At 41.8% G+C, this 13622-nt stretch overlaps 1 protein-coding gene across 1 annotated transcript in view; it reads right to left on the bottom strand.

Annotated features, from left to right (window-relative positions):
• The window catches only part of fstl5 (follistatin like 5), a gene marked incomplete in the record, with an annotated part of 185151 nt that overhangs the window by 44170 nt on the left and 127359 nt on the right, over positions 1 to 13622 (bottom strand). Inside the window, 2 exon segments of the mRNA XM_023959489.1 lie at positions 8220 to 8354; positions 9238 to 9399. Of these exon segments, the coding sequence (XP_023815257.1) occupies positions 8220 to 8354; positions 9238 to 9399 (297 nt within the window).

The raw sequence follows: 13622 nt of genomic DNA, 5'->3' as shown, positions 1-13622 counted from the left end.
GAATGATCATGACCTAAAATGTTTTCTTCTTTTTTCACATTTCGTTTTTGGTATTCAGGTTCTGTAGTGTGGTAATGTGCTGAAAGGTACAGAAGGGCCCATTTTCTCCATGTCTAATAGAGCTCAGTGACCTTTACTTCATTTCATCTCATGGAGCCTGCTGTGATGTTATAGAATCACTGAGAGTCCAGAGCAGAAGCTCAAAACAGAACTTCGGCATGAATTTATTGAGGAGGTGAACTACTTCTGCTGACTACTGTGTCACATGGAACCTGCCTCTGACATCAGACGTAACACGTTTAGGTTCACGTCCTGCCTGTTTGTTTTTTCTTTGATTTTCTCTGTTTTTTCTACTTGGTGGCTCATGTGATATACTGTGATTTAGAGAGCAGGGTGGGTAAAAAAGTCCGAAATAGAACCTACACTAATAGCATGCAGCACATTAACCCTTGTGCTATCTGAGATGACCCCCCCCCCCCCTGCATTGATGTGTTCTCCCTACCATGACAAAGGTGGATAAAGGTGGAAAGATTTCATGTAATCCATGGACCCCAGTGAAGATCACAAATCATTGAAGAAAAAAGGTTCAGAGCACTGTCTAGTGGGTCTAGATGACCCAACTCCCAATGGTAAAGTGCCTAAAATAGCACAAGTGTTGCGGCCAAACAGCGTTGAGGGCCGCCGTGAGTTAAGCTGCGGCTTTTCTGTCCGACGCGACAGTCCAAACGTCTGCCTGGCTGCAAAGTATTTATTTTCTCTTCTGCAGGTTTCCAATCCATGCAGTCCAAACGATTGATATATTTAATATTCCAGCAGTGACAGACTTCCAAACCACTCAAGTAACTCTGTCAACAAATTATGTGATCACCGCGGCTCACCCCACTTCCTCATCCATTCTCATGCGTCGCCAGCGAGTAAGTGAGCACCTTTCAAACTTCGTGCCACACACACACCCCCGGTGACACACCCACAACCTGGCTAATGACGCAGCGCTTCACCTGTGCCACCTTCATTATGGCTCCTACAACAAGGGTTATGTGTTTTCTGTGATTTTAGGTCCTGTGTTTTAATGCAGTATTCCTAAATGACAAGACATGTATTGTTGAGTAATAAAAAATGATAGCAAACAAGACGTGGCAAAGAATTTTCAGGGTAAAAAAATGAAGATAAACTCAAAACAGACAATCAGAGCCTTACCATGCACACCTAAAGGGATAACGGACTTAATGCATCCCCTACCATGTATACCTTTGGGGTTTACAGCCTTGTAACCTCTGTCTTCAATTACTCCGTCTCTTATCTCCTTAGTTCTATAAACAAAACTCTTCATAACCACCAGGTCAAAATTGGCTACATTGTCACCAAAACTTCCTTCATCCATCTTATTACTCCAGTTCTTCAGCAGTTCCACTGGATGCCAGGTAAGTTCTGGACAGAATTTAAAATCCTTCTGCTTCTTTGAGGACATATTTAACCTCATTTGTCCATGTCTTTACATCTCTTCCACATTTCACTCTCAAATCCTTCCTGCTACTATCAGGCAGAGTTTTCAGTTGCTGCTCTCAAACTTTCCTCTGCCATGAGAAATATCCCTTCTCTCACTTTTTCAGATCTCTGCTCAATAATTATGTGTATGAATTTTCTTTCAGTCTCTACATTGTGTTCATCTCTGCTTTTAACCATTTTAAATGCAGAATGATGTCCTTGACTTCCAGAATGGCACCTTTCCATCAAATAACACTTTAGTACAATTCATAGTTCGTCTTGGTTGCTGCTCTGCCTGGAGCAGAACAATGCCATGCAGTTGTTGTGTATTGGATTATTTTCATAGAGGCAGTCTGGGCTCTGCTCATCAGAGCATGTCTGTGCGGTAATGGAGTCAAGTTTCATAAAGTGCTGTGATTCACAAAGACATGCACTGATGCTTAGCAGCCCTGCCATGAGGATGCTGCTGTATGACCAGGGGCCTCATTTATAAACGTTGCGTACGCACAAAAGAAGGCGTACGCCACTCTCTACGCAATAGTTGATATTTATAAAAAGCAAACTTGACGGGAAAATGTGCGGTCCTCCACGCAAGCTCTGACCCAGGCGTATGCACAAAAACGGGTGAAATGAGAAACGGCGACACCGTCGGCAGATGGAAGAAACACGTGAAAGTGACAGTGTGTGCCAAATCGTGCTGGCATGTGCTGTGCTACACAATGTGGCATAGCTTAAAAACGTGCCTCTACCCCCTGGTGCTGATTGCTGTGTTGGCCCCGACCCTGAACCCCAACCCCACGCATTTGAGCCATTTGCTGCTGCTGTGCGCCAGCGTTTGGAAGTGATGCGTCGCTTATAAAGAAAAAGAGGTGTGGAAAATATTATTTATTTAAGAATTCCCTCATCGTGCAGTTTATTTCAGTCAGGGCGATCTTGATTTCGCCCAACTCCTTGGCCACCTCTCTGATTGAACTACTGACTTCCCTCTGCATTTCAAGGACTGCATCGGTGAGGACGCGTCCACTGCTGGAGGGTTGAGAGCCGCGTGCCGTGGAGACGCTGGGTCCAGACGGCTACTCAGCTGCAGCATCGTAACCACTGGCCCCGCTGGAACACCCAGCAACTAAAATAAAATTGTTCTATATTAATAAACTGTAATTGTGTAGCCTGCATACATGTGACTTGACTGCATTCATTTGAATTATTTCTCTTACCTGTGTCACCCTGACCCTGGCGCGTCGGCGTCCCCTCCGTCTCAGTCAGGTGACTGAGGCGGAGGAGGACGCCGATAAGGGGGACTTAATAGGGATTCCCCAATAATAGCGGCCAGTTTCTCATCAAGAGGGGTCAGCTCCGGTCCCCCCCCCCACGTGGCGGACACACTCTGCCGATGCAGCGCTAGACGTTTTTTTGCCTCGACTTTGATGTCCGATCATTTCTTTCATTTCTTTTTTATTCCGAGGTTCAGTCCGAGGTTGTGAGGCTACAGCATTTTCGGCGTCTGCCACCGTTTGCCGCTCACGTGCCTTTTTGGCATTAGTAATGTCCACACTGTGCCCTCCAAACAACGTTTTATCCTCTTTTCCACCTCGCCAACGATAACTTCTACTTCACATTGAGTGAAGTTACGTTTTTTTGATTTCCTCTCTGTGTTTGCCATGATTTAGCAAGCCATGAATATTAATTTGTGGGCGTTTCACGGACTATTTATGGGCAACTATGGGCGTGTCATGTAGCCGCTAAAGCTGCGCTGCATTTAGAATCGGTTGTGATTTATAAAGGGAAAGATGCGTAGGATGTGCGTGCGCACGGTTTAATAAATCCGAATATTTCTGTGCGTACGCACGTCCTATGTTTCATCCGTACGCCACTTCTGACGCAAATCCTACGCAAAGTTTTATAAATGAGGCCCCAGTTCACTCATGGCTATGTGCCCACTTCAACACCCTCTACAGCACGGAAAGTAATCACTAAATAGAGTGGAGGTGAGCCCTGGCAGACTTTTAGATGTCATTGGGCATGATTTTGATGTCATCATTTATAAAACACAACAAAGGTTCCTCCTTTGCCACGAAAAACTGACTCGCAGTACAGACAGAAGCCTCACCCACACCATGCTGTCTGGCTGCATCAGCAAAACTCTACCGAGCACGGTTCTGAGTCAAGAGCAAATCATCTGACATTCCTAACCTCTGCAGGCACTGCAGCTGTACAAACATTCTTCTAAGCACCAACACACACACACTCACTGCAGAGATTCCCTGAGAATCCACCATGAGACCTGCAGCATGCTGCTCTGTTCAACACGTGCTGCAGGAGGAAGCAGAGCTTCATCTGCAGGTTCAGGCCAGCTGTCCACTGATTACAGAAACACACTCAATAACCTACTACTAGGAACTCTGGTCCAACCACCTCTTCCACCTGCAAGTATCAATACCACTAGAACAGTCAATGCTTCACTGGACAAAGCTACAACATTTTTTCAAAAGAAAAAGATCAAAGGAGAATAAAACACACCCTGGAAAGACATTTACTAAAAAACACTTTGAAAAGGTTGATCACAGTCAGCGGCTGCAGGAACAAAAAAGGCATGCCCCACCAGGCCAGAACATACCTGTAAAGCACACGATGTGTGTTTAGAACGTTGTGCTATCTTAGATGACCCCCCCCTTACATGGACGTGTTCTCCCTACCATGATAAAGGTGGATAAAGGTGGAAAGATTTCATGTAATCCATGGACACCAGTGAAGATCACAAATCATTAAAGAAAAAAGGTTCAGAGCACTGTCTAGTGGGTCTAGATGACCCAACTCCCAATGTTACAGTGCCTAGGATAGCACAAGGGTTAACATTTTATGATTCAATATTTAATTGTGAAAGTTAAAAGCCTGTTAGTTTTTTTTCTTCTCCTTTTTACCCTAAAGCCAAATTCTGAAGAAATCATACCTCTGAACCTTTATGTAAGATGTATGATGTTCCATCTGTCAGTCCACAAACATTGGTTTATGTTTGCTTTAATGTGGTCAGTAATTCTGAAATCCGATTGTGGGGCTTAAGCTGTGAGAAATGTTTTTTTCATGTCAATATCACACAGCCAAAGTAACTAAAAAAGAACACAGAAGCCTTATTTGTTGGTATCCAGCTTAAAAATGTGTTGTTTTTTTCTGGGATTTTAGTTGACTTAGCAGCTTAACAACATTAACATGACAACATTATACACAAAGCAAATGGTGAGCAAGCATTTGCCATTTTTGGAACAATCTGTATCAACCACACACACGCAAGGATTTTGAAAGCTTCGTTTTTTTTCTTTCTGATTTGTTGATTTGTTCATCCTGCTGACAGCATTACTGAATGTGTAGACAGCCTCACAGAAACTCAGCTACCCGTCAGAAACCTGCAAATCATCAAAAATGTATATTTAGTTTGGATGTAAAACAAAACCATCTTAACCTAACAAAAGAGACATGTTACAGGCAGGACAGTAACCCTGGTGTGTCTCCATTGTGCTGCGAGTCCTTCTCACAGCTGTCAGTCAGTTTACAATGACCCTGCTGCCTCGCCCCCTCCCCCTGGCTACTGGACAAGTGGTTTGTACCACCACCGCCATGTCATCAACATCCAAAACCTTGGCAGATATCAGACGCCATGCTCTCTCTCCTTACTCACTGAGTTCTTTTAGTACGCATCATTTTGACATGAATGGTGTTTTTGTACTTCCAAAATTAAACTTTCGTCGTCCATGGTGTTAATGGATGCTGGTGTTAACCGCAGGTTATCGTGTGAGCATCTCATTGTAAATATAAAATAACATTTTATAAAGTTTTATTTTGAAAGTACAATGGAAGTTTATGTTTTAATACTGGGACCTGTTTCCCATCGCTTCGAATTTTTGCTGCAACATCGTTGCATCAATGGACTGGAAAAAGAACTCCTGCGCAAATCTCGTGTTGTGGTGCGGAAAGACAGATGTCAGACGCATGACATGACAGAGGAGATGAATGAACGGTCTTTCTTTTTTTTTTTTGTGTGTCAATGCAACGCAAGCGGACCAGGGGAAACCTGCCTTAAGAGGCACACCCATTGACTGTATAATTAAACTGGACAGAGTGAGTGTGACGCCACGCATAGAAAAATTCCTTACTTGTGGTTCCAACGAAACGAAGCCAATTCAGTCACCAGTTTTTGCAATATAGCGGTCGCCACACTGGAACGTCAATACCCAGTGATTGGTCTGAGTCAATCTACATTTCTGTGGCAACCACTCTCTCCAATCAGGATTATTGCAAGAAGACCACACCCCTTTCACTGAAAGCCGGCTCAGGGAAACCTGTGAATCAAACATTTAGGTGGGGACAGCAAAAAAGAAAAAAATATGGTGGAAAAAAAATGTAGGATCATTAAGAAAAAAAAAGCATCATCAATAGAATGATTGAGTAACATCTGTTTATTTCTCAATAAAAGTCGATGGGATTTTGGCAACAACCTGTTATCTCAAATTAAGTCTATTTTCTCTTTTTTTGTTTTGTCAAGCTGCAGCACAGCCATGACAGGCGTCAGCTGCTACCACTTTGACCTCCAGTCCTATGAGAGTCCTTGCTCCAACAGCAGTCTGCAATATCCAGCTCCCAGCACCACTTTGACCAATGGCAGATCTTCAACAGCTTCAAAGAAGAGGAGTAACTTCTGACCTCAAGGAGCATGAAGCTCTGATGTTTGACAGGCAGGAAAGAAACCGTCAAACTGTAAATACAGGTGGCTCTAAATACGTTTGTTCTCGCGGTAAGGCCTGGATTGGACACGAGATGGGTGACCTGACTGCAGAGTTGAAGTGTGAATCATTTGGGGACTCTAATTATCCACACAAAAACACAATACACTAACAACTGGTTGTTGGACCCAAAGCCATACTCTGACATTTCTGAGAAGGTCAAAGTTAATTACTGAGAATCATTCTTCTCAGGCGGGAGAGAAAAGAGGAAATTGTTTGCTGAAATTTTTTTTCACACACAAACAAGGTTATTTGTGTCACAAAAGGGATGTTACAAAGTTAGAAAGTGACAAGCAATTAATCCCAAATCGTGTCTAATTACTGATGCAGAGCACGAGCAGCAGATTAATGAGGAATGGTAATTGAACTGATTAAGGAAAGTAGCTGATAAGAATGGATCAATGAGTGCAGTGAAGATCTAAATTCTCCTTGTGTGATTCAATAATTTTGATTTTTTTTTTTAAATATATGACTGAACCCACTTATGGATGAGAAAAGCAATATTACTGTAGCAGTACAGCAGGTTTTTGAATATCTTAGTATCAACTACCCTGCGACAGACTGGCGACCTGTCCAGGGTCCCCCCTGCCTTCACCCACAGGTGGCCGGGATAGGTTCCAGCAGCCCGTGACCCCGAAAGGGAGCAAATGGAAGAAGATACATTTATTTTTTATTTTCAGAAAACACAGCAGCAGAACAAAGATGTTCATTGGAGCTGGCATCTGTGGAAAAAAAATATTTAAAGGTTTCATTTTAATCACCTTTTGATTTATTTTGCAAAACTCTCCCAGTGAGCTTTTAAAAATGTGGATGCCGTTTTTAGCAAAAAAAAACAAAACTGGGCCGTTTTTTTAGGATATAGTTTCTGCAGAGCGACAGCAATTTATCAGAATTTCACCTCAGAGTTGTAGGTGGGACTGTTGGCGCAGGGCAAGCCTACCCACATTTTCCATCATCAGTCTGTTTACACTCTCTCCTCCTAGCTAAAAGCCCCTCATAACCCCAGCATAACAAAAATGGCGAGCAATATTGAAGCTATCCAGCCATACAGTTCTGATCCAGATTCCTGCTCTGACGAGGAAAACAAAGACATCCATGTTTCCATTTGTCTGCAAGTGGATGCATCAGCTTGTGGCCCGCTGACTGTACCTTCCACATCACTGCTACAGGCTATTTCCAAAAGCATTTTTTGTGGGATCCTGGTTTTACAACAATTTAGATAAAGAAATACTCAGGAATGCAATTTTAGCTTAATAATCGTTATAAATGTATTCTATCATGAGAAAAATACAAGAACATGTTAAAAACACTGAAAGCACAACTTTCTTCGGAGTGTGGTTTTAATAATACTAATAAGAAATGAATTACTGGTAAAAAAATGCAAAAGAACAATCATCTCGAATCGTTGGGAACCACTGAGCTAAAGTGTCTATGTGAGAATCGTTTGATTTGTGTAAACTCAGTTCTGGTTTCCTTCCTGTCAGGTTCTGTCTTCCAAGTTCTCAGTCTCACCTGGTTTACTAATTATCCACAGCTGCTTGAGTGGACTGGTTTAAGTGTCTGGTTTGCAGATCATCCACTGCTGTTTGTCACCAGATCTGTGTCCCTCTTAACTCATAGTTTGCTCATGTTTAAGTTTATTCATAAACTTGTTCACAAACATGGTCCCCTGCATTTTTGGGTCCTACACCATTGGTTCTTGAAAATCTACTGTGCAGCATTGGTTATGAAAACATGCAAAACATACAATTTGTAATTCTTAAAAAAAAACACCTTGTGAAATAAAGCCCAACAATCCTGTTGCCAGGAAGAAAAGAAGTCTTAATTTGCCCTAAGTTATCAATGAATGACAGGACATGACCCATTAATGTCTGTTATCTTCGAACATCAGATTTCAATTAGCAAACACTTCTGGTCCTGTGAATAAAAAGCAGGAGGTCATGGTGCTGGACTCATACATACAGGTTTTCCGAGCAGAATCCTCCACAAAAAGCGAAGAAATATCCTCATCAACACCAGCCTCATTTTTGGCAATGCAAGTGTAGGCGCCCGTGTCCTCAAAGTGCACATTGCTGATGTGCACCTCGCTCCCATTGGCTGTGAGCAACAACACAAACACACAAAAGAAATAGATTAATACAGAGACAGATATTAGCATTTGCAAACAACATTTACCACCATTTGAGAGGGAAGGTGGAAAGTTGTATAGAGTTCAAGAGTGTTGAAGTTAGACCCTGGTTTCTGTTTGTACCGATGCTTTTTTGTGGTTTTCACACCAAATGCAGTCTGAGCAGTGCTCACAAAGATGTTCAGCGAGTGCATAGTTGTGGAATCCATATCTCGGAAGACGGAGGATCAAAAGTATTGTCAGGCAGGAAACAAAAAAAGTGAATTTGCTCCACACTAAAAAAAGAGCAAACATGTCTTTCCTGCTTAGAATAATAATAATAATCCACAAAGCGTGTGAGTGTAAGAAACAAATGCAGGATTTCAAATTTGTGAAGGAGCTCTGCTTGCACAGCATTCAACTCAGTTCACTGCAGTTTGACACACAGTTGTAGCTTTACCTTTACCTCGCTGTTAGTGCATCACGGAGACCTGCTGTTGAGAGGCTGCACTAGTGTGAGTAACAACCCAAAACACTGAACCTGTCAGACTTCAGCTGGGTTACAAAGCCCATTTTAACATGACTGTATTGTAGGTAGTAATAACAAAGTATAGCTTGGGTAGACCGTACCCAAAGAGTCGTGATGTCTATACATTACAGAGATACAATATACTTCACTTAGTTAAATGCATTACTTGACAGACGCTGTAATATTTTTTAGCAGATTTTAAGATCTAATGATCTGATCCCTGCCTTTCTTTTATCTGCAGTTTTGTTGTTGTCTCAAATCAAATATGTCTGATGTTGAATTAAAGGCCATGAGAACAGAAGGCAGTTCACACAGATGACAGTCATATGGGGACTTCTCTTTACCCTGCAGGGTGAGCTGTTTGGACAACTTGACCTTAATGTCCATGCCGTTCTTGAGCCAGGAGAGCTGTGGACTGGGGATGCCCTCGGCGTGGCAGCGCAGGCTGGCCGTGATACCTGGCTCTCTAGCCTGACTTTCTGGATAAACTCGGATGACAGGAGGAACTGGGAAGGAAAACAGGGGTAGATAAGATTCATGATTCAGTAAGATTTACGTAACAGAGACTTTAGACAAGGCCTAAACTTGTAGCTTTGCATAACAAGCATCATTGGTGCATATGTACATGTGTAGATAAGGTTAACATTCTTCATGCAGCCTTACACATCAGACTGTTAAAAAACAGCAGATAACCTCTGTTCTGCTGTGTCTGGGTTTATTTGGTAGTCATTGATTTCCTGTAACCTTTTGACAGTAGGGAGATAAGAGCATGTCAACAGAGAAAAAAAAATAAGTGAGCTTACAAGCTAAATGTTGCTTACTTTGACCAGGGCTTCACAATCTGAGACTCCACATCTCATCAATGTGCTAAGGTCATGCCTTAGCACATAAAAAAACAACAACTGCTCATTTTCTTCTTCCAAGATCCATGAATAAACACAACTCATTATGACCCAAATAGATGAATATTATCCATTATGTATTGGTTAGGAAAATGTTGCTGGTTGTTTGAAACATCCTCAGGCTAACTCATTATTTTCTTGCAGTAGAAAACATTAAAAAAATAAAAGTGAATCATCCTTTATTGGAAGTTGTCCTATTAGAAAACCATAGCAATGATGAAACCTCAAAGGACTCAGTTTTTGTGAAGGATGATGACTCACAGATGGATAGCAGCAATGAAACAACACCAACACTATGCATAATGTTAGGATGATAAGATGATAGTGGGTAAAGTAAGAGCGTCTTGTTGTAAACTGTCTCTTTTGAGCCTCAACGACCCAGATTGGGCCTGCCCTCTTTTTTCACTTTAAAAGCGGTCTGTGTGGAGGTTTTGGCAGAGAAAGCGTGCCATGCTGTAGAGACTATTTCCTGGCAGTCGGGCAGAGCAACTCTTGACTCAACCAGGTGAGGGGAAAGGATTTGAGGCTGCTACCGCAACCATCTGCTGATCACAGGTTTGGAGCTCATGAGAATGCTCTGCCTGGGTTACCTCACCAGTGACAGTCACACACTGTCCTGTCAGAGGTAACCACACTGCCACCAAGACTCCCATAGAAACACACAGTACTTTAGTTCCTCTGTTCAACAGCTGAACAATTTGGTGAGAAAGAAAACAAGACCATTGACTTAATTGGTTTAGTTGGGATACTTATTTGGGATTGTTATTCAGGATTCACATGCATTTTAGTCACATAGTTACTGTGGTTTGCACTATTACCGGCGGTTCATTGAGATTGTAAATCTTCAAAATGAAGGCATGGATTTCATATTTTTCAGATGTGAAAATAAAAAGACATAACAGCATAAGACTGATGATAAAACCCCACAGGAGTGATTTACTAAATATTAGCATGGACTTTTATATTCTAAAAAACACAATACCTAGTAGTACCAAACATGAACTGTTGTACAAGTCCTAGGCTACATGTTCAGAAGTGGAAAATAATGCTTCAGTTTTTTAAAACAAACGTTTTATCTCCTAAAACCAACATCAATTCTGATAGACATGTAATTTTTAAATAAAAAACTATTATGCCGGTTGGTAAAATAAAATATGTAAAAAGACACATTTTTATGTAGCTGACAACTTAAAATGTGACAGCAGTAGAAGTGTGCTCATTAAAACACTCCACCCCTTTGGTTTCTCAGGTAGAGCACACCTCCACTAAGGACAAACCATTTAAAATGGTGTCCAGGGGGGGAGATCTGATGTCCATCTTTTCCTTAAATGTGTGTTGGTGGCGCACACCCAGACCTTTTTGCTAAATATCCCCGACCCACTGAGAAAACTGCTGTCATTAATGCGCCACCGCTGAGACTGCAGCGGCAGTAGAGGGGTGGGGGGACGGAGTGGTGTGCTGGGGGAGCTGCATCCTGTCGGCGTAGTTGCAAATCCCAGTGGCTGCTTGCAAACTCAATAAAGCTCATTCCCCAGTTAAAGGCTCATTATCTGAAAAAAGCTCATGTCAGTGCTCCCTCTGCAGCTGAATGTGGGAGATAAAGTCCATCTTCTCTGCTGCAGGTTTTAAAGTATATATTTATGCAGTAAGAGTTCCAACTGGTCAGTGAAATGTCTGCACGCTGATAGGGTTGAATTATTGGACTCTTGGGATAGAATCCAAATGTGGAAACCCGTCACCGCAGTCTGTTTGGTAGAAAGCATGTACAAGTGTAAAGAAAACCTTAAACTGCTGCGTTAACACAAATGAAGGCAACACTTGGATGTATCCAATAATTAGGTTCAAAAGAAACTGAGCAAATTTGACAGTGAAAACAGCTTACATATATTTCAAAAAGCAATCATCTGTGCAGAAAATGCTTTAGTGGGAGCTCAGTTAAGAACAAACATGTGAAAGAATGCTCAACATTTGTCCACTAGTCAGGGTCTCGTGTTTGTCTCCTCTCCCAAGGTTTCAAACGTGATATTTGCATTTAAGCTGCTGGAAAAAAAAAATCCTTTCAAGTAGAGAGAAACATAAAAACCAACAACAAAAGGCCAATTCAAATCAAAATTAGCTGGAAACCAGAAGCTTTTCTAAAGATCCAGGGAGCTCTTCTGGTCATGCCAGGTAAGCTCACATTAAACAATAAGCCATGACTTCAAAGGCAGGCCACAAACACGGCTAATTGAAATGTTTCAGTTTTTTTCAGTGCAAACATTGCTAGGCCTCTTTCTCTTTCACCTAACATGCATCAGATGATAAAAAATAAATCTGGTTTGAAAATATAATGCTCTGATACTCAAAGTCCTGAATTTTAAAGATCAAGTGCTTTAATTACATTTTGCTGGAGTGAACTGCTTTAGCTTTAAGACATCATTAAATGCAAATAATTGTATTTATTTTCATGTGAGGTACACCTCTCCCATTCTAGAACACCTGTGAGACTGGTTCTATCAGTATGCAGGTGCACACATTCTCCTTCTGCATGCATTCGTCACTGCATCAGTTCAGCCAATTGTGAAAACAAACACCTAAAATTTAGCCAGGCACAAGAATTTTCTGCTGAAAACCCAAATCAGACAAATGTGACTGTAAGTTGCATTCTGATGTGTTTTTATGTCAGGAGAGCCGCTGCAGGAGAATGAGACACAGCAGGCCTGACAGCTCCATCATAAAAGCTCCCCAGCCAGTCGTCAATCACTCAGCAAGACTCCCGTCTGCCACAGAGCGCGAGAAGACGAGCCGGCGAGCACACAAACAGAAAACCACGTCTTCACACACAACATTCCTAACATATCTTCTTGCAGTTTTTCCATCTAATCAAACATGAAGTTGTTTCCACAAAAAGAAGTGGTCACACATGTCAGCACACCAGTTTATGTAAACTGACCAGGTACTGCTGACTGCCGTCAGGTCCACTCCTCAACCAGACCATAAAATGCTGCTGACGCTGACTTACACAACATGACAAACCATCAGACACCATCAGACATCTGCTGCTCGGCTCTGATTACACTGCAGCACAAAGGAACAGAGCCAGAAAGGCTCAAAAAGAAAGGAAATACAACAACAATAAATACTACAATAATGATAAAACAAGAACTTTCCAAAAGGAAAAGGAAAAATCTGCACAATTCACCAATAAAAAAATACTTTAAAAGCTAAAGGTGAGATCCATTATGAAACATGATGTAAATGTCGCACAAAGCTAAAAAAACATAATTAACCTGTTTGCAAATTAATTTGAGGTGAGCTCATCTGAACCCCCAACCCGAGTACGTCATGGCAAAAGCAAGATCACACAACCATAAACACTTTCTATGTCATCAGATGTCTCCAGCTTAGAATTTGCAGAGGGGGAAGCAGAATATGATTGGTATGTTTGTGTGTTTGGAGACTCCAAATGTCATCATTCTCCCCAAACAATCATCTGTTTGTCAGCCAAGTGACTGAAAGAGTGAAGAATGTTTGCAACCCATAAAATGTAGCTTCCTATAGGTCACACAGTGGCCTGAATTGACACTTATTAACAGGACAGTTCAGGGTTAAAAATAAACATAAATTACAATGGAAAGATTGTTCCGTCTAAGTGCAGCAGGCGGTAGTCAGTTCAAGCAAATGTAGACCTGTTTCTAAGTGTCCTCTCTTCTTCAGAGTGAACATCCAGCTCCACCTTTTTTAATCTCTGAAGGCTTGTGTCCTGCGCATGAAGCTATACGAGAGAGACTTTCCAGGATTAGCCCATTTCAGCTGTTTCCTAATTGAGCTGTAGAAAATCTCAGCGT

This window comes from Oryzias latipes, chromosome 10 (assembly GCF_002234675.1).
Source record: "Oryzias latipes chromosome 10, ASM223467v1".
NCBI lineage: Eukaryota > Metazoa > Chordata > Actinopteri > Beloniformes > Adrianichthyidae > Oryzias > Oryzias latipes.
Note: the sequence above shows the minus strand (reverse complement) of the source record. Positions and strands in the feature narration are given on the sequence as shown.